At 45.6% G+C, this 21,151-nt stretch overlaps 1 protein-coding gene across 9 annotated transcripts in view; it reads left to right on the forward strand.

Annotated features, from left to right (window-relative positions):
- Positions 1 to 394: 394 nt before the first annotated feature.
- myom1b (myomesin 1b) overlaps positions 395 to 21,151 on the forward strand; it is a 35,033-nt gene continuing 14,276 nt past the window's right edge. For 2 of the 9 annotated variants that reach the window (XM_029756027.1, XM_029756033.1), the window contains exons 1-23: positions 395 to 556; positions 1,237 to 1,467; positions 4,183 to 4,236; positions 4,570 to 4,701; positions 4,827 to 5,001; positions 6,145 to 6,302; positions 6,631 to 6,723; positions 7,896 to 7,984; positions 8,236 to 8,277; positions 8,708 to 8,728; positions 9,951 to 10,112; positions 11,364 to 11,525; positions 13,386 to 13,527; positions 13,854 to 14,053; positions 14,241 to 14,294; positions 14,582 to 14,706; positions 14,921 to 15,104; positions 15,312 to 15,486; positions 15,692 to 15,813; positions 17,820 to 17,837; positions 20,010 to 20,206; positions 20,426 to 20,552; positions 20,903 to 21,087. In XM_029756027.1, the coding sequence (XP_029611887.1) occupies positions 1,292 to 1,467; positions 4,183 to 4,236; positions 4,570 to 4,701; positions 4,827 to 5,001; positions 6,145 to 6,302; positions 6,631 to 6,723; positions 7,896 to 7,984; positions 8,236 to 8,277; positions 8,708 to 8,728; positions 9,951 to 10,112; positions 11,364 to 11,525; positions 13,386 to 13,527; positions 13,854 to 14,053; positions 14,241 to 14,294; positions 14,582 to 14,706; positions 14,921 to 15,104; positions 15,312 to 15,486; positions 15,692 to 15,813; positions 17,820 to 17,837; positions 20,010 to 20,206; positions 20,426 to 20,552; positions 20,903 to 21,087 (2,793 nt within the window). In that variant the 5' untranslated portion in view covers positions 395 to 556; positions 1,237 to 1,291. The remainder of the gene's footprint in view (positions 557 to 1,236; positions 1,468 to 4,182; positions 4,237 to 4,569; positions 4,702 to 4,826; positions 5,002 to 6,144; positions 6,303 to 6,630; positions 6,724 to 7,895; positions 7,985 to 8,235; positions 8,278 to 8,707; positions 8,729 to 9,950; positions 10,113 to 11,363; positions 11,526 to 13,385; positions 13,528 to 13,853; positions 14,054 to 14,240; positions 14,295 to 14,581; positions 14,707 to 14,920; positions 15,105 to 15,311; positions 15,487 to 15,691; positions 15,814 to 17,819; positions 17,838 to 20,009; positions 20,207 to 20,425; positions 20,553 to 20,902; positions 21,088 to 21,151) is intronic. The other 7 variants (XM_029756031.1, XM_029756035.1, XM_029756028.1 and 4 more) reach the window with 6 other exon arrangements.

A 21,151-nucleotide genomic window follows, 5' to 3' on the forward strand; every position in this document is an offset into this window, starting at 1 on the left:
GTGAATATGATATATTGACAATAAACTTGATAGTCATTAATAAATGTAAGGTCTACCTTATGAGGAAATACCCATGTTTAAATACCATACTTACAAAGTAATCAGTTAACGGGACACTGACGATGAGTAATGACCATACTCTTTAAATGGTGTCAAAAATACAGCAACACTGAGTGAGGACAGGCTGCAATTTTTTTTGTACAGTAGGCCTAGCATAGCCTTTTGGATGTTGCAAATAAATTGTACTCGGCAATGACCAACATTCACATTTAACTGAACTAGGTTGGGTGTGCTGCTGTCTTCTGAGAGTTCAGATAGCTTCCCTCCGTTCTGCTCCCGTCTATATTTATCGGGCCTGCTCACCATAAAAGGACGCGTCTGTGGCTTGGCCATTCCGTCGAGTGCCAATATTATTTTTGTTGAGTAGACGGCTGCCCTGTCCTCTGCTACCGCACCTACCTGCGGATTTGCCTGGATATCAAGCGTTGTTGGCTTACACCTGGAGTTGGATCACTTTTTTCTTTGCCAGCAGCAGTTGGTAGCTTTTTTGGCCTAGGTAAGTGATCGCAAAATAAATTACCGCTCCGTCACCAAAATAGGAGTTTTATATATATTGACAATTCGTTGTTGAATATTATTGTAGGTTTCGTGTGCATGTTGATGGTGTGATTTTTTTTGCCTTGTGATCCTGTGCTATGTCAGCCTCTGTGCACACACTGATATTTGGAATTTCAGATTCACAAGCTCTCCTCACCCTAAAATCGTACCCTATTGGATAAAACAAATGCACCTCTTTCTTTTAGAACAGGCTACAGTCATTAAGTATTTAAAAAAATCTGAAAATCCTTTGATTTAAATGCAGTAAGTATAGGCCTACATCCATCAAGTTATTAGAAAAGTCCTTAAAGATTTAAATTCTACATCTACCCAATTCTATTTGGCTATTTATACTATCAGAAAAAGTTGATAGTACTATTGAATTATGTGCACAGAGCATTGGAGATTAACAAAATATGACACCCAAAAATGTTATAAAAATCCCCTCTAATCCAATAGAGACAATGAAGGTCATAACCTTTCCTCTGTGATTATATAAAGTACAAACATGACAACAATTATTATCAAGACAAATTGTAAATGAAACCCAAACATTAAACAACTAATAGCTTACAAAAATAGGCTACATTTTGGAGCAATGCTTTAACTGTATTGAACAAAACCATTCTCAAACACTAGCTAAGCCGACAGGCAGACTACAAGAGACTCGGGCTGAATTCAGGGCTTGTGCAGGATGTCGGGATCCACACCTTTCTACCAGAAACATCACCGCCACTATGACCGTGGTTACCGCAGCAAGGAGTTGGAATCGGCTGTTAGCCAGTACCAGTCGAGCAGCAGCAGCAGCTATGCCGCCCGACGCAGCAGCAGCAGAGCCAGTGCCAGTGCCGCTCTCAGTGCCAGCAGTGGGTAAGAAGGAGGAAGACACCCAGCAGTACAGTAGCTCTGGCCCATATCCATCCCATCCATACTGGGGTCAGAAGATACCTCTGCTGTCCTCTTAACCCCCCCCCCCCCACCCCCCCACCCCCATCTCATACCACCTATCTTGGTGGTCCCCGCTTAGTAACCATCCTTTCTCGGCTTCGACTGATTTTTTTTTTTTCTCCTCCACTTCCTGCTTCTACACCTGCCGTATTAAGGTGTTCTGCCACTCCCAGTAACATTCTACAACCTTATCTCTTTTCTCTAAAAACATTCAAAACATATAGAATATGTCTGTGAATCCCGCATGAAATTCCAAGGAGCCCTATGCATGGATACTGTGCATCCCAGCTTTCATAGCGGTGTTCGCTGCACGCTGCCCTGTCTGCTTTTGAACTAATGCACTTTTTCTTTTAAGACTACCCTTTCCTAGTCCCCACTATAGTTCAGTTTACCAGAAATAGGACGACTCAGATTCACGTTGACTCGGTCGTCATAGAATGTTTGCTGAAGGTTGGGTAGAAGCAAGCTTTAAAGGAATGTTATATAATGCAATGGTATGGTATATGGCTTATAGACTGAAATAGCATCCTGGCCCATGCATACCATGTCCCAGGGAATGTGAGCTGTGGCAATTATCTGTTCTAGTTGTCTAAACCCCAGTTTCACTGGTTTCCTTTCTTAAAGTCTTGTTTCCCTATTAAGAGGTTTTATTTTGTTCAGCCAGTACAGTATTCCATTGGGGGACTTCATCTCACACTAAGCAAAGGCTTTGAGTGAGTCCGTAAAGCATATGGCTTTTAAGCATACTTCTCCTAGAGCCTTCTGCTGCTTTGTGCTCTGGAGACATGGTTTGAAGTTGCCTCTGAGTTAAGGTCTGATTTCGGGTCAGTGATTGTGTCCCCCTATGGATTTCCAAGACCTGTTGAAAACAGGGGTCATACATCTCCCTAAGGGCAAGGGGGGATACTTAGTCAGTTGTACAAATGAATGCATTGAACTGAAATGTGTCTTCTGCATTTAACCCAACCCCTCTGAACCAGAGAGATGCGGGGGGGCTGCCTTGTTCGACATCATCGGCGCCTGGGGAGAAGTTGTTTTGGGTTAGCTGCCTTGCTCAGGTGCAGAATGACAGATTTTTACCTTGTCAGCTCGGGGATTAGATCCAGCAACCTTTCGGTTACTTGTCCAACGCTCCTACCTGCCAGGCTACCTGCCACCCCTGGGACATTAATTGTTGCGTGAATTCTTTGTTATTTTATTGGATGATGGCGTGTTGAAATGTTGGTGGGGGGGGGTCTTTCTCTTAGGAGCACCTGGCATCTCTGTAGTGGCCTTGACAGTGTGCATGGGAGGTCAAAGGGTGTCTGTGTAGCTAATGGTTCCTCATTTGGGCCTTTATGATTGAACCACATGCTTTCAGGAATTTCCCCAGCTTTCCCTGTGTTTATTATAGTCTGATGATGATGGTGACATACTGATGATGGTGACACACCAGCAGTTATGAACTGGAGATGTTTATGGTATTGTGCTGACATACCAATTGTTCCGTTAGGAATACTAATTGAATGTGGATTGCCTTTCTTGCATTCACATTCTGGAATAAGAGCGCGCCTTATCGTAATCCATCTAGATGAGTGCTTTTCCAACCCTGATCCTACAATGCCAAGTGGCATTCTCAGGGGTCCTAGAGGGTTGGGGCGGGGAAATGGTGATCCTGATGGGTTTGCTGTTCTGTTTCATAGGCGTCAGTGTTCTGTCGCCTCTTCTCTCTGTTTACACTGACAGACACTCGTCCAGGCACTGTGTGGGGTTGGTAGGTTCCTCCCGTTCACCCTTCTTGCTCCTGTTGTCCTCCCACCGTCTCCTTATCAGCACTTTGACACTGTCATCCCCCCCCCCAACCCCCACGAGGGCCCCAGAAGCTGTCACCCTGTTCCCAGAGCGATTCTCAGGGAGAGGGTCTAGAATCTATATTACTCCCTTGTGAATGGCCCGTACCACACGTTATGCTGTGAGGGACCTCTGGGGAGTACAGAGATATGATGTGAAAATTGTCATGGTTTATGAGACGGGCTTCATGAGTTCTGGTGGTATTTCCTGTATAAAACATGTTCTTATGTGTCCCGTCTCTGCTTTTGTTGGAGATCGACTGCCAGCATCCTCCTGGAGAATTACTCCAATCCTGATCCCACCCTCCATTCTCAAGGACCTGGCCTGTGTTTGTTGTACGGTTATATGTGAGGATTATCACGCGTGATATGAGCCACGTGTTGGTTGTATGCACGTTGCAGACACATACGTGATGTGTTGGAGCTCTGTTTCTTATTGCCTGGCGATTTGTTTGGCCAATAATGCGGGGTATTGTGCACAACTTGTTCATATTTTGAGAGAATCCATTTGGTGCAACCTCAATAATGGTCGTGCTGAGTGTTCGGTTCGTGGGGTTTCAGGTTGGTGGGTTTTTCAGCTGCGGATGTCTTTCTATTGCTTTTTCAAATAGGATGAGGTCGTCTGCGTGTCTCCCCCTTCACCTCCTCTCCTTTGACCACCACGTTTCATTTCATTCCATCCCGTTGGTCCATTTTATGTGTGCGTGTACAGAGTTTGAGATATTAAAACAAGTGTCAAACACAGCACACTGGTGACGACAGACGACCGACCTTGTCTTAATTCTATCTTTTTATTTTGTCATTGCAGACATGTCATTGCACTGCATGAACGAACGACGCCTGTCCCTTGTAGCTACACCAGGTTTGTTGGTAGACGATGCACTGCTGTGCACAGGGTTTTCTCTTTCCTCTTTGCACAGTTTGGGAAATGTATTAGAAATGCAGAAAAATGCACCTAAGTCACACTGCTGGTCGATAATTCATTTTGAACTTAACTGCTGCGCTCAGGTTTTATTTATATTTGTTGCACAGTTTGAGATCGTTATAAAAATGCTGCTAAACCACCCTCCATGTTGATGATTAATATGCCCCGTAACTTAATATGCCCTTTCTCCTCCTCATCCACCCCTCCAAATCACATTCACCTTAGTTGGATGTTATTACACTGCTGTACTGACACTATCCTGTGTCTTAGACTTAGTTCCTCATACTCTGACCTGGAGGAGAGCAGACTGAGCCCAATGCCCAAGAGAGCCAAGCCCACCTACCTGGCTATGGACAAAGAGAACCAGATTATCGGCTATGTAGTGCCCATCTTCAGGGGCAGGTAAACGAGTCAACGACCTTTGAAACTTAGTGATTTTTTTTTTTTTCAGCGAGTGGTTCTGACCAATGACTATGAAAATAACCCCACTGCCCACTCCCCTCCTTGGCTTTGCTCCCCCACCCTAGTCACGAATATGCCAGCGGGTTTTCGGATACGGAGGAGGCCCGGGTGAAGGAGAGTGCTGGATACATGGCCCGGAGGAATCTGTTCACCAGTGGGTTGGAGATGGAGCGGACGGAGCAGACGTCTAGGAAGGTGTCCATGCGCGAATCAGCCGAGCGCATCTGTCTGAGCAAGAGGGTTAGTTCAGGATCCTGATGTCATATAGGAGAGTGTGTTCCTTTGTCACATCACATTGAGGAATACTGGATAATACTCTCCCTCCTGGCATCATAATGGGGAATATTTAGTCTTTGTGACGTCTTAGAGGGTGGGATACCATTGTGACATCACATTGGGTAATACTGGAAAATACTCTCTTTCGTGACATCGTTATGCATTATAGTTAGTTTGTTGACTTCTGACTGGACAATTCCTTCTCTTTGTTAGATCACAGAGTGACATTGTTTCCCTCAGTGGCGTCATAGAGAAGAGTATTTATTTACCTCTGTGACATCATAGGGAAGAATATTCACCTTTGTGACATCACAGAGGGAACACCTTAAGAAATCCATTAGCAAAATATCACAGGAGAACTATTGCCACAAGAGCGATGTTTCAGTCCATGGATTCGTTCTTCTCTGCTTCCACTCGCCCTGGAAGCTTATTTGTGTCCCTCACTCAAGTGTTTATGTCAAGGAATATCCTGCCCCAATCACTCAGGAGGATCATAAAAGCTACAGTAACCATTGAGTGGGAGGGGCACACACTATATTTAGACTATCACCCCTCTGCCAACACGCCATGCCACTGGGTGAGACATTCCTCAGGAGCTCTGCTTTCTTAAGATACGGAGGGTTAGTGTTCATCGAGTGTTGTCGGATGATGTGTTAAGGGTTATTGGATCCACAAGTAGGTTTTCATACCCATAGTTATTCCCGAGATCATAAATCAATGACTCATTAGGACTCCGCTGTGTACAGAGAAGTGCATGGAGTCTGCATACGTAAAGAGGTCAGAGGCCCTCATCCATAACTTGATATCAGCCCATGTAACTTTTTTGTATTTTTACTTTTGTTACTTACACAGATATCAAGTTTGGATTCAGCTCTGACTCATTACCTTGTAAATGCCTTGTAAATGCCTTGTGTTTGGTTCAAGGATGCATCATGAATTGATGGGCAAGGGTTTTCTGCAAGGGTTCTGGAGGTATAGTGTTTTACTGTTGCACCATGAGAATGTGTTATGATAATGTGCTCTGCCTGTTATGCCTGAGAATGTGTTAAGCCTTCATAGAGCCTTACGAAGCCTCTATGAAGGCTTAATGAACACACTGATCCCCAGATCTACGAGAACGAGGAGCATCACAAGCGTATGAACAAGGATAGCCTGATGCACGCCCCGGAGTTTGTGATTAAGCCTCGCTCCCACACGGTGTGGGAGAAGCAGTGTGTCAGGCTGCACTGTACCGTCTCTGGGTGGCCTGAACCACGGGTTGTCTGGTGAGTACTGCACTCGCACACACATGCACATACATGCACACGCACACACCTCCCTGGATACACCTTAACATGACCAAGTGATCACTAACACAATACACCCCGAATCAACCCCTTGTGGATAGAGCATTAGCAATTACGTACCCTCTCAATCCTATCCTCATGTCATCGCACTTAAAAACTATAAAACACACCATAAATACTTCTCTGGTGTCTATATAGCTAGCGTCTCTATGCTGATTCAGAGCTGTACTTTTACACTCCATTGTCCTGCTTTTCATCCCCCTCTCTGCTTCCCTTGCCTTCTCTTCTCTCCTCTTCCCACAACAAGGTACAAAAACAATGTGACAATCGACCCAATGGCCCACCCAGGCAAGTATAAGCTAGAGAGCAGCTACAACGTGCACTCACTGGAGATCAGCAGGTAGGCAACTACCCCAAAGCCACAGGATCTTCCACTACGTATCACTCGTCTCAGAGTAGGAGTGCTGATTTAGGATCAGTTTAGCCTTTTTGGATCATAACGAATAAGATTACCTGGACATGCGATGCACCCGATCCTAGGTCAGCACTCCTACTCTGAGTCGCTTGATACATGCATGCCCATGTCTTCTCCGTGAGGCTCATTGCTGTGTATTAACAGATGCTTTCAAACAAGCCACAGTCATCTCTGGCTGTGGTAAAATGTCAGTGTGATGTCACCACCACGTCCCTTTAACACCCCTTCATGGTGTAATACAATCGCCACTCTCAGGAAAGTTCAGAAAAAGTTGTGGTGGGCCAGAGTGTGTGGGCACACTGACAACCATGGGAATGTTTGGACGGGCTCACATTGTGAACTCGAGGGACAGTGGATTGTGGTTCTTAGAAGTAGGTTTTGAAATGTGTGAAATCGATACCCCTCTCTGACTCTCGCTCTGTCCGTCTCTCTGTCTGCCGTTCCACTAGCCCTCCTGCCTGTCTATCCCCCAGTGCCGTGACTAGCTCTGTGAGCTATAGACAGACACCAGAAAGCTGTTGGTGAAGGCTATACATGATCCAGAGACATTTTGCAGCTTGCCTCTCGATAACAAAGAGGACGTCTAAAGATAGCCCTTTCCCCCCACCAGAGGAATTATTTGGAGATAGAGGGCCCCTGTTGTGGCTTATTTTAGGCCACTTCACCAAGGACTTCACACTTAAGTGTCCCCTGACCTGTGTCAGATGGACAGAGATATTCTTTGTTTTCTCAGTCGTCCAAACTCAACCACACACGTTGCTCGTTGCTCCCTCTCTTTAGAAAGTTGGAAAGTATATTTCCGTGATAGAATCTAAGCACACATAACATTCATACAGACGCATCTAGCAGCTGACACATGATGGCATCATCACAGTGTCTATTTATTCCCAGAGTATTCCCGGCCTGGAGTTCTGGAGCATTTTACAGTCCCAGCTCACATAGCTGTGTGTTGATTTCCATGTCCGAGCGGGGAGGGGGGTGGAGAGAGGGTATTAACGTACACGTGAACCATTAGGAGACAGAAACGTGTATCCGGGACATTGATTCACCTCTCGCTCTCTCTCTCTCTCTCTCTCTCTTACTCTCTCTCGTTTCAGATGTGATTTTGATGATACCGCACAGTATCGCGTTTCTGCCATGAACAGCAAGGGAGAGCTCTCTTCCTTTGCCTCCATCGTTGTTAAGAGTACGTTTCAATGCTGTCAATATGTCACAGTATGTTATTGCCTCTGTTAGACAATGGGTCATACTGTGCCTCCGCAATGAAATAGAGTACACAACAACCCCCATGATTACTCCATTTTGAAAATCACTGTCCTTCAAATTGCTGCTCTCGCAAAAAAGAAAGGAAGTCAATTCTTTGTCCTGTTTTTCTGTCAACCACAACACAGTAATAACATGTTAATAACAAGCACCTATTTGTTCATTCTACTCTAGGATTCAAAGGAGAGGTAGAGGAGGCTCTCCCCATGCCCAGACGTAAGTCAGAGGAATATCATTTCATATATACTCTTACTGTATATACTCACTACTCAATACTCAAATATATTACACGTATGACTGTATGTTTGTTTTACTCCATGTGTAACTCTGTGTTGTTGTATGTGTCAAACTGCTTTGCTTTATCTTGGCCAGGTCGCAATTGTAAATGAGAACTTGTTCTCAACTTGCCTACCTGGTTAAATAAAGGTGAAAAAAAATGAAAAAAAAGTATAGTATTAACATGAAGAAAATAAATATACTAATATATACTAAACCGTATTAACATAAACGATTTGCAGTATGCTAAGCTATGCTAAGCTGGAACACTGTGGTTAGTTTTGAGGAGAGGGTTGGAGGGAGGTGGTGGGGGTCCCGGGGAAGCTATGGGTGCTAACAGCTTTTTTTGTTCCCTTGACACTGGGCACAGCAAGGTCAACAGACAACGAAGGTAACAGGGTCTTTATAAAAGCTCTGCTCTGGTTTGATGGCGTTTGTGGTCTACTCAGTGTATTCACTGAGTGTCACTCAATGTGTATGCATGATCACTATTTGTGCATCTGTTTGGAAAGAGCCTGTGATCATACCTTAATAACAATCGTTGAATTGCCTGGGAGAGATCCACAGATGGTTCAGCGTGACAAACGTGCCTCTTTTTTTTTTAATCGTAAACAACAGAATACTTGAACATTTTGGCAGGTATGAGGTTTTTGAAATTGTATGTTATAGAGCCTTGGAAGTGAAATACTGTAAACTCGAGTGTGACATAGAGAATATATGAAGCAATATAGAGAAACAAACACTGTAGTTTACAACCTGGAGAATATTGAAATGAGAATATAGATTACTGTAATCTGAAGAGCGTCTGATTCGCTACATACTAATTCAGAGGGGTTGGGTGAAATGCGGAAGACACATTTCGGTTGAATGCGTTCAGTTGTGCAACTGACTAGGTATCCCCCTTTCCCTACATAGCGACAAAGCCTGAAGAGTTCTAGTTTTATCTAAACTCAATTGTCGTTGATTAGTCGTATTCATAATCCCTTTTCAAATAATATTTCAATCTAGTTAGATGCTAAGATTGGACATATGTTGGATTGAAGTCTTCAACTTCATCTAGGGTTTCATATGTCAAATGTACATCACTGTCTACTGCATGATGTGCACCTTAGTTTCCTCGGTGCGGTTTGTACGCACTGTAGCGTGTATTTGGTGTTGGAACACTGTACTTAATGATGTTAATGGCGTTTTTGTGTTGTCTTTTGGGTACATCAAGGTGTTCCTGTTCACATCCCTGTCTGTTTGCATAGTTTTACCTATGTCTGTATGGGGTTCTTTTTTTATGTCACTTTCTCTTGGGAGGGAATGGATCAAATGTAACGCAGCCAAGATCATGTTAAGTTACATCATCAATCATCCCAAAATGTCAAAAATGTATTGTGAAAAATGCTATAAGAGATAAGGACTTGCATTGGTTTTTGGACAGAGATGCTAAAAAGTTAGCATTTTGAAGAACAGTTAATTGCCCTTTGTTCGTCCATCCCTTGGATTTGAATAATAACTTACGCAGGTGTCAGAATTTAAGGTGTGTCACAACACACAGTGTGGCATGATGGGAACACAACAGCGACCTGAACTCTGACCCCATGTTGTTTGGTGCTCCTTCCTGTCAGATGGCCTGATCTCTGAGTATGGCATCACCTTTGACACCCACATCGTGGACGGGTTTGGCGTGTCGTTCGGACGGGAGGGCGAGACCATGAGCCTGGGCGCCACAGTCATCATCTCCCCCAACTTGGCACGCTACCAGCCTGAAGTTCAGTGGTACAGAGATGGTAGGTGAAACCCCAGAGCTCTGGAAGCTCTTGCCAGTGTTTGAATAAGGTTACATGGACAGGCAAGATCTGATCCTAGATCAGCACACCTATTCTGAGATGCTTGATTCATACGACCCCTGGGCTATGGAGAGAGACACTCCTGGAGGTTCCTTGGCTGAGACCTACCCAGTTGTCATCTGTGTGATACATTAGGCCACTGATACTGTATGTTCGTCTCCATGTCTAAGACTCGCTGATAGGCAGAACACATGAGACCGAGAGCTACTTGTGATTATGTGTATGTAAACTCTGATTAAGATATACTGTACATATGTCATGTGTTTAACATATTACAATTAGTCTGTAACCCGGAAAGTTGTGTAGGTGTAGGACCAATTCAACCCTGTAAAACGGGTATTCAACCGGAGGTTCACAGCCCCGCTAGGGGTCCACAGAGGTACTGCAGGGGGTCCTCAAAAATCTATGATATATATATATATATATATATATATATATATATATATATAATGATTTTATGAATATCACTAGCAACAATAGAATAAAGGAATTTTGAATGACATACCTACATTAGAAAAGTGGAGTAGATCTTCTTTCTAATGATGTCAACTTTATTTCTCCACTTCTAATATTTAGATAATTACACTCATTAGAGCCAATCACTCACTGGAGTATCTGACATGTATCCCACGAATAGGCTACCAGTGCGGCAAGTGCTGCTGGTTGCTGGTAAGCTTTCTTGACTTGGATGTTAATTTTTGCCAACACATGACTAACCTTTTAACCCTTTACACTGGGCTGTATGGACAGAGCTAAATTGAAAAATTTCTTACAGAAGAAATAGGAAATGCATATGCATAGGCACGGTAGCAATTGAAAGGGAACAGTTTGGAGATTATGGGAAAATGATTAGACCAAAGTTGAGGACACGACAGTTCACCTGACCCAAGAACTGAATTATCATTCACCTGATGGTAAGACAAAACTTGAAAACATTTGTTTTGCTAACATATGATGGAGGTCCTTGGGTCGTTGGTTTGCCTGGGAGGGGGTCACTGGACAAGAAAAGGTTGAAGACCCCTGCTGTAAAATATGCTTCCTGGTTGTTCATTCATTAAGGACCAGCTTAGAATGTGTTGGTATGCTTCTTACCCCCCCCACTCTGTGTTTGTCTTTAGATCTGACTAGGTTATCCATCCATTATAACCTTATCTCTCTCTTTCTCTCACTCGGTGTCTCTCTCGCCATCAGATGTTCTTCTGCAGCCCTCCAAGTGGTGTCACATGCACTGGAGTGGAGACAAGGCCACGCTGACCCTGACACACCTGAACAAGGAGGACGAGGGTCTCTACACCCTGCGCATCACCACCAAGTCTAAATATGAGACCTACTCTGCTTACGTCTTTGTCAGAGGTGGGGAACTTACCATGAGCAACGCTGAACAACACTGTTGTCTGTGTCACATTATCCCTCCTCCTCAGTCCATTACATGCCTTGTTTACAGATTTTATTATTCACACGCACACTGTGTGTGTGTGTGTGTGTGTGTGTGTTCGTGTTTGTTTGAGCGCGGACAGAATGGCCTCTTGTTTACCGCCTCTCTGTTTCCACGATGGCCCTGTCTCATGTTCTGTGTGGCGTGTGGTCAACAGTCGATCAAGGTCAAGGTCACACAGACGGCCTCCGCTGACACCAGATAATAAAGACGGCCCATGTGTTTGTGTGTGTGTGTGCGCGTGTTTGTGTGTGTATCTGAGTTGAGCCATAGCGGTCTCTAGTTAATCCTACTACACACGCAATGGAAATCGCCCATTATGACCACGGAGATGATCAACTCCTGTCACAATCTCTGGCCTGGTTATGTGTAACATGGGACAAATGATACAGCCAACTCGTTCATCTGTTACTGTTGGTCGCCAGCACTAAGTTACTGACCTTCTCTGTTGTTCCATGCTACTCATTCTCTTGCTAACAGAGGAGACATGTGCTCTGTAGAGAGTCTGAACATGATGGAAATAGGCCTTGCTCTCTCTGTCATTGGTCAGGGTCGCATTGTAAAGGAGAGGCCAGGTACACTGTCTGTTTGCGGACACAGAGACCCCATAGCAGTCGAGAGACTGACAAGGCTATTCTCAGTGAGCTCATGAGCTCAGATATGGAATGAGATTGGCTGTCAACAGGGCTGGATACTGTATATATATCTCTTCTTCCAGGAGTGACAATAGCCTGCTGAGTGTCCTTTTAAGCCACAAAGAGCTTTCTCTCTCTCTCTCTCTCTCCATTCTCTCTCTGTCTCTCCACTCTCTCTCTATCTCTCTCTCCATCTCTCTCTCTGTCCATCTCTCTCTGTCTCTCTCCACTCTCTCGCTGTCTCTCCATTCTCTCCCTCCACTCTCTCCATCTCTCTCTGTCTCTCTCCATTCTCTCTCTATCGCTCTCTCTCCACTCTCTCTTTATCTCTCTCACTCTCTCCATCTCTCTCTCTCTCTCCACTCTCTCTCTCTCTCTCTCTCTGCCTCTCTCCTCTCTCTATCTCTCCATTCTCTCCCTCCACTCTCTCCATCTCTCTCTGTCTCTCTCCATTCTCTCTCTATCGCTCTCTCTCCACTCTCTCTTTATCTCTCTCACTCTCTCCATCTCTCTCTCTCCACTCTCTCTCTCTCTCTCTCTCTGCCTCTCTCCTCTCTCTATCTCTCCATCTCTATATATATCTTTCTTACACACACACAGTAAAATAATATCAGGCAGTATATAGTCCTACAGTTCATACAGCTACCGTACACACATGCACAGACTTACAGTCCACAGACCACATAAGATACAGCACAAAAAGTTTTAGCAGCCTCTCTCACATTCACACTGAATCAGTCAGTCCATCGCTAAGTGGCTAATTCTGTTTCTCACTTTCTGGGAAGTGTGTGTTCTGTCTCTTTAAGAGTCGCCTTTCACCGAGGGGCACGCTGCTGCTAATTCTGTCCCATCTGCTCCAGCCTGCTCCGGGGTTGTGTTTAACTTAAAGACCAGTAGCATTCCTGGCACTAAGCCATGGAGCCACAGAGTTCCGCTGGGAGTACAGCAATGTACAGTATGTGCACTGTGCTTCAAAACAACAAGCCACAATGAAAATACTCTAACTGTATACTACAGAGATCCTATAATACACCATGGATTCGATATGTAATTGTATGTGTGAGTGAGTGAGTGAGTGAGTGAGTGAGTGAGTGAGTGAGAAAATTACACATTTACCTGACAATGCGTGTGTGCCCGTATCAGATGCCGATGCGGAGGTGGAGGGGGCCCCTGGCGCCCCTCTGGATGTGAAGTGTCAGGACGCCAATAAGGATTACGTCATCGTGACCTGGAAGCAGCCGGCTGTGGACGGTGGCAGCTCCATCCTGGGCTACTTTGTGGACAGGTCAGTACCATCCCCCATCACTACATGCCAGTAGTAAATCCTAGGCTTGTCATGACACAGCTGGACAAACACGGGAACAAATCTCCCTTATGCACCCCATACCGCCATTAACTCCAGTTGCATATTGTATAAGTAGAGGGCCAGGCCAGGTCACGTGACCTGACCTATAACCATGTGAAATGATCTTGTTATAGGCTATAACAAGGGCCCAGTTTCTCCCGACCTTACCAATAGGCCTAACTCTGTGTCCTACCAATAAGGCCTTAGCGAGATCGTTATTGAATGGCTGATGGCCTGTATGCTGTCTCTTTGTGCCCTGTGTTCAGGTGTGAGGTTGGCACCACCCACTGGAGCCAGTGCAACGACACGCCCATCAAGTTTGCCCGTTTCCCCGTGACCGGGTTGGTGGAGGGGCGCTCCTACACATTCCGTGTGCGGGCCGTCAACAAGTCTGGCATGAGCCGGCCATCCCGTGTCTCTGAGGTGGTGGCAGCCATGGATCCTGCCGACCGTGCGCGAATGAGAGGTACGGCGGTCAACCCCTGTCTGCCATCTGGCCCTCCTTGTCTGTGTTCTCTCATATTGTGTTATGGTACTGCAAAATTAATAAATTGTGAGTATGAACCTTTGCAATGTCTGATGGTTTTAGTTTCGTGCATGTGTTTTCTTGTAACTATGCATCTGAAAGCAGCTCCTTTTCCCCTGGTCCCCAGGTACCTCTGCACCCTGGACCGGCCAGATCATTGTCACTGAGGAGGAGCCTGCAGGTAGGAAGGAAATGCTTCTGCACTCATCAGTGTTGATCAATATTTCGACGCAGCTATAGATCTGATCTTATAGGGGCCTACCTCTTACAGTACCTTGTGGTCTTTGATCGGAAGGGTAACGAAAGCTCTAGTCTAGCTTGGTTGCCAGTCTGCTGGTCTGTTGCCGTCTTCTAATGGAAAGGTCATGTTTTGGCTTGACAATGACAAGGCAAGAGCACAATCTGATCTGGGACCAGGCTACGAGATCAAACCCCTGACACGTTTTCTTTCACATCACTTCCTATCAGAGGGTGTGGTCCCCGGCAGACCCAAAGAACTGGAGGTCACCGAGGCCACCAAGAACTATGTGGTTCTGAGCTGGAAACCCCCTGGAGAGAGAGGCCACGAGGGCATCATGTACTATGTGGAGAAGGTGAGCTATACGGTATATACTTCATTAACATCACATACCTGATCTGTAGCGTGACTCATCTGATCAATATAACCTACATTTCATTCACTGTTTCGCATCCATAACAACCACCATATCAAAATCATTCAATAAGATTTTATTTTTGTATTTTATAGTTCTGGGAGGTGTTTGGAGGGTTGGAGCCGTACTCTGACTATTCAGTGTTGTGTGTTAGTGTGTGTCGGGCACAGACAGCTGGCAGAGGGTGAACACAGAGATCCCAGTGAAGTCTCCTCGCTTCGCCCTGTTTGATCTGGCGGAGGGAAAGGCCTACAGCTTCCGTGTGCGCTGCTGCAACTCCGCCGGCGTTGGCGAGCCATCAGAAGCCACCGAGGCCACCACTGTCGGGGACAAGCTGGGTGAGGGGGTCACAAGTCACACGCCATACCACTACAGCACTTCCCACTGTTCCAACAGAAATAGATGTGGCATATGCTTACGTATTTACTCTGAAAGACACACACTCCTCTCCGAAATCAGTCTACTTGAGCTCTTACATGCCTATTTGAAGTGAAATCTTAGTTTTTTTTTTCTCCATTTGATCTTAGTTGAATTGTTGTCCCCAGATATCCCGTCTGCCCCAGGCCGTGTGGTTCCCACCAGGAACACAGACACGTCCGTGGTTGTGTCCTGGGAGGCTTCCAGGGACGCTAAGGAGCTGGTGGGATACTACATCGAGGCCAGCATCGTGGGTAGCAACAAGTTTGAGCCATGCAACAACAAGCCTGTCAAAGGCACCAGGTACAACGGTCCTTCTAACAATCCTTCTATCAATATTTTACAAATATATACATATACAAACGGTGACCATAAATCTAATTCAATACTATATGTAATTGATGGTGAGCTCAAGTAAGTTGACAAAACATTTTTTTTCCCCACAAAGACTTAGAGATTGATGGTGTGAAACGTCTTTCTCAAAGTGTTTTTGTGTACTGGTAAACAGGTTTATCTGTCATGGTCTGGTGACAGGAGAGAGCTACGTGTTCAGAGTGAAGGCACTGAACGCCGCTGGGCTCAGCGAGTGTTCTCAGCAATCTGAGGCTATTGAGGTGAAGGCTGCTATTGGTAAGTGAGAGGAAGAGTGTCATGGCACAGTCATACTAGACAATAGGGTAGGAAGCCATTTTAGGAAGAATGTGAAGAACCATATACAAGGAACTTTTTTTTTATGTTTAGATGGAGCATGATTACACGCTTAGAAAAAAAGGTGCTATCTAGAACCTAAAAGGGTTCTTCGACTGTCCCCAACAGAGAACCCTTTGAAGAACCCTATTTGGTTCCAGGTAGATCCCTTTTGGTTCCAGGTAGATCCCATTTGATTCCAGGTATAACTCTTTTGGGTTCCAAGTTGAACCCTTTCTACAGAGGGTTTTACATAGAACCCAAAAGGATTCTTTCTACCTGGAACCAAAAGCGGTTCTCCTATGGGGATAGCCGAAGAACCCTTTTGGAACCCTTTTTTTCTAAGAGGGTATGTGACTTAAAGTTGGGTTATAATTTTATGGTACTAGGATCAGGAAAGCCTTTTAGCTCTATGAGTGGGTGGAATGTGATAATTGTTTCTTATGCATAATATTGTTATTACTCCTTTTGTAATATGCCGATGATGAAAGAAATATCCCGTTTCCACAATGAACAGGGGTTTAGCTGATGTGTTGCACCATTGTCTTCTTTTTTTGCTGTCCATTGAGACATCACGTTGTCAGCTCTGTGTACCATCAGCATTTCGACTCCTCCCACGTGTTCTTTCCCATGGTTCCACTCTGTCAGTCACCCGAACAAGCCCCACCCGCCACCCCCACACCCCCTGTTGAGTCAGAACCTATCCCCACTCTCCCTGCACAACCTGAGGCGGGCCAGGGTCAGGAGTTGTAGACTTCCTCTAATTTGGGTCAGTGCGATCCAACTCAGCGGTTGTTACAAACCAGCCCACCTTGCGTTCCTCTGTCACGCCCCCCCCCCCCCCCCCCCCTCCACCCCCACCCCCACCCCCCATCACGTTGCCTGGGCACGAGATGTATCAGCCTCCACCACCCACCTGGTGTTTAAGGTACCCACCACCTCTCCACCCCACCAACAATAACCCCTGATCTGCATTGTGCATCTGCCCATTCTACTCACTCTCAACTGGGAACACAAGCTCTGGTCCCAGGTGTTACAGCGGCTGGCGCCTCGCTAACGCTGACCTGCGCTAGCGCCCTGGACCAGAGCTAGGGAACAGGAATGCTAAACTGACAGCCCTGCTCCTTTACAGTTGTCCCATTAATGTCTGCACTGTGACGAACCAAGCTTCTAGCTACAACACATCACTCATTCACTGGCCAGCTTTGTGCCGAGCAGCATGCTCTGTTTTCCCTTATGAAACGCACTTAGTAACAACGCCAATGGATTTCTCTCTACAGTCCATCACAACTGATAATAGTCGGTAGACCTAGAGTCTAGGCCCATTAGTGGTAGTGTCTTACACGATAAAAGACATACAATTGAATACTCACAATTGAGCTGAGGTTAGTATGAGGAAACACTTCTATCACACACCTTTTCAAACTATATTAGGGAGAATTAACTGCATTTATGTCCATATATCTCACTCATAACCATTTCCAATAGTTGTCTCCCATTGAGTAAATTGCTATACACCATTATATATTTTTGAAAAATTTAGCCCGTATTGTGCATATAATGAAATCCACTGGTATCATTACGAAAGTATGCTGTGGCTTTTTCATGAAGGGTTGGCGCAAAGCCTGCACACACTCGCTTTCTCCCCTCACATGCTTGTGCTTTCTCTTTAACTCTGCAACTCGCTTCCACACGCAGATGTCACTCGTTGGTCATCTTGTCTTCATTTTTCAGTGCAGTCTGATGAAGACATTGTACTGTATTTAATATTGTATGTGATGGTATTGGTAATGTTTTCTTTCTCTCTCTCCCTCTGTCTCTCTGTCTCTCTCATCCTTACTCTCTGAGTGAGCTGACTGAGATTTTAGCTGTTTGTTAGTGTGAACGGTTGATCTTCTCTTTGCCTGTGTAAAATGGCTTCTTTTGCTTTTTTCTGCTAACTCCTGTAGGGGGCGGTATTCCTCATGGTGTGTTGCCGGAGTGGGAGTTACCAAGGGGTGGTAACGTGGGCGGACTAACCAAGCACACGCCACGCTGGACGGGCACGCATGAGGCCGTTCAGTACCCCCCTTACACTATGCTAAAGCTCAATGCTCAAACTGGCAGTGTGCCTGGCCCAGGGGCCGGAGCTGGGGCAGGGGCCACTAGCTCAAGCCCCTCAGGCCCCTCAGGCTCTTCAGGGCCCCTGGCTACAGGAAATAAAGGCAAGGGGGGCAAGAGAGGCAGTGTGACCTGGGCCCCTGACCTGGTCACAGAATCAGTCACAGACTCTGTCACAGAGCCGGCCAAGGCCACGGATGAGGTTAAAGGTCAGGCTAAGGTGCTTGAGGCCGGGAAAACACGTAAGTCCTCTGTAGATGTTTCAGCCAAACGGGGGACAGAGAAAGAAACAGCCCACAGCGTGGGCTGGCCCAGGACAGACCCAGACCCAGGTGAGCACTCAGTCAGGCCACGCCAACTCTTATATCATCAGATCATCCAAAATAAAACAACTCTTCATCTTTTCCCCCCCAAGGATTATTTTTCCTTTTTTAAACTGAAGCTTTTTTCTTTGTACACTTTTTCCTTTTTTGAAATGTATTTTTTTTTATCACTTTGGTAAGAAGGTAAAAAACTATTTTGAAAAAAAAAACTGCCACTAATATTTGTATAGGGATCACACTTTGAACGTATGTGGTTCTACTCTCATATTCACAGGAAAGGCATTAAAACACAATACATATAGCCAAAGTATTCAACTGGTAAAATCCTATTTTTATCCCAAGGTAAGTTTCTATAACAGCTTTCTCAGTTTAACTACACAGTCACGCAGCCTTTCAGGCAATCTACTGGCCACCTCTACCACAGGGCTGCCTCACACACACATGGGGGGGGGGGGCTTTTTGTCCTCCCTCCATACCCTCAGTGTTCAGGCACTGTGCTGGCCACCTCTCAACTTAATGTAGCCGGTTTTGTATAGAAGGGATATTGCTTTTGTCAAAATTGACTTTTCGTAGCACGTTAGGAGAATTAACGTAGCAGGTTAGGATAATTAGGTTAAGGTGAGGAAAATGGTTAGGAAAAAGGTTAAGGTCAGCTATTTTGGGCTCCCGAGTGGTGCGGAGGTCCAAGGCACTGCATCTCAGTGCTAGAGGCGTCACTACAGACCCTGGTTCGATCCTGGGCTGTATCACAACCGGCCGTGATTGGGAGTCCCATACGGCAGTGCACAATTTGCCCAGCGTCATCCGGGTTAGGGTTTGGCTGGAGTAAATAAGAATTTGTTCTTAACTGACTTTAAAGGTTCAATTGAAATATTTCAACATCTGATGTCAATTTGACAAAAGCTGTATCCCATCTAGCTGCTGTAGCCTGGCTGGCTCACACACTCTGTGCTCTTTTAAGGTCCACCGTCACTTTGGGAGAGCAGTGCACATTAACGCACAGAGGCACTGTGACATAGCTGGAGCTAGCCTGTCACAGCTTGTCTCTGAAGTGGGTCAGCCAATCTCAAGCCAGAAATGAACGCCTATGACCTGAGACCTTTTTGGTAGTGTACTTCCTAGTCAGATTCTACTCCATACCCCCTCCCCCAAACTAGGGAGCACGCCATGTCCATGTGACTATTTGTGTGACAGGTCAATTTATTATGAGTATGTAATATTATCCAGTTATCTGTGTGAGCTCCCTCTATAGAAGACACCACCGTAGACCAGCCACTGAAATCCTATGTGTTCTCACAGCTCCAGTGGCAAAAATATTTTGTCTCATTCCAACTCTGTTCAGTCCAGGTCCCTGAAATTTGTGTCCCCGTAAATTGGTCAATGTGTGATGACTCAGTGTCTGGTTGAAACATAGTTTGAGGTGAAAGGTTAAGGGTTAAAGGTGCAGAGAGTAGTCTCTTACAGCAAGTATGGGTGACAAACTGTATCCCTTAGCTGTTGTTTAACCAACAGAGAACTTTGAACTTTGTTTGTGATTAAGTTGATTAGTGCCCAATACTTGCTCTAAGAAAGCAGAAAGTTAGTAAGTCAAAGTGATGAAAGACTGAAGCTCAACTAAGAGCATTATGAAGGCTTTACAGAGCTTCCGTCTCCCATGATTTCCTCGTCTCACAGTTGACACAGCATGATGCTAACTGGAGTCCTCTGCTGTCCCAGCGTCCCCTACCCCACCCTATGGCATCAGCGTTCTGGAGTGCGTGCGGGACTCTATGGTGCTGGCCTGGAAGCAGCCCACCTTCATCGGAGGCGCTGACATCACCGGCTACTTCGTGGACTACCGTGAGGTCATCAATGGGGTGCCAGGGACATGGCACGAGGCCAACGTCAAGGCTGTCAGCGACAGAGCCTACAGAGTGAGTTAACCATTTTGTTTCTTTTGGGATGAAGCTACCCTCTTTAACCTGAATTTGCAGGCACCTTTTGTCATATCGGGAGAAAAGGGAGAATGGTTTTTCACTGTCTGTCTGTCTGTCTGTCTGTCTGTCTGTCTGTCTGTCTGTCTGTCTGTCTGTCTGTCTGTCTGTCTGTCTGTCTGTCTGTCTGTCTGTCTGTCTGTCTGTCTGTCTGTTCAGGTGTCTGACTTGAAGGAGAACAGGAAGTACCAGTTCCAGGTGCGTGCTGCCAACATGGCAGGCGTGGGCATCCCTTCTCTGCCCAGTGGAACGTTTGTCTGTGAGGAGTGGACCATTGCTGTGCCAGGTGGGTAGTGCCACTAACATTCACTTGCAAATATGAGAATTACACTGTAACCCATCAACATCGATACTGTATCACAATACAATTCATACACTGCGAAGATGTGTCTGAATTATTATAATTTTTTTACTTAAATTATAACCTCCATCTCCTTTTGTGGTGATGGTGTCGAAGCTTGCATGCACAGGGACATTATCTATGTACATTGCATTGCCTATGTGTGTGTCCCAAATAGCCCTATGGGCCCCGGTCAAAAGTAATGCACTACAAAGGGAATATAGTGCTATTTGTACCACAGCCTTACGTCCGTTCTTCAACTCTAAACCTAATTATTTACCCCTAATTTCCCACAGGACCTCCCCATGATTTGCAGGTGACAGAGGTGCGCGCCAACACTCTGGTGTTGCTTTATAAGCCACCAGTGTACCAGGGCCGTGACCCAGTCAACGGGTTCTACATTGACATCAAAGAGGCTGATGCTGAGGAGGAGGCTTGGAGAGGAGTCAACGAGAAGGCTGTCCTCACTAACTACATGAAGGTCAGGACCCTGTCCACACTCCTATCGCTCCACAGTGAATCTTCCCCTGTGACAGATCTAAGAT

Source organism: Salmo trutta, chromosome 6 (genome assembly GCF_901001165.1).
Source record: "Salmo trutta chromosome 6, fSalTru1.1, whole genome shotgun sequence".
NCBI classification, from domain to species: Eukaryota; Metazoa; Chordata; class Actinopteri; order Salmoniformes; family Salmonidae; genus Salmo; species Salmo trutta.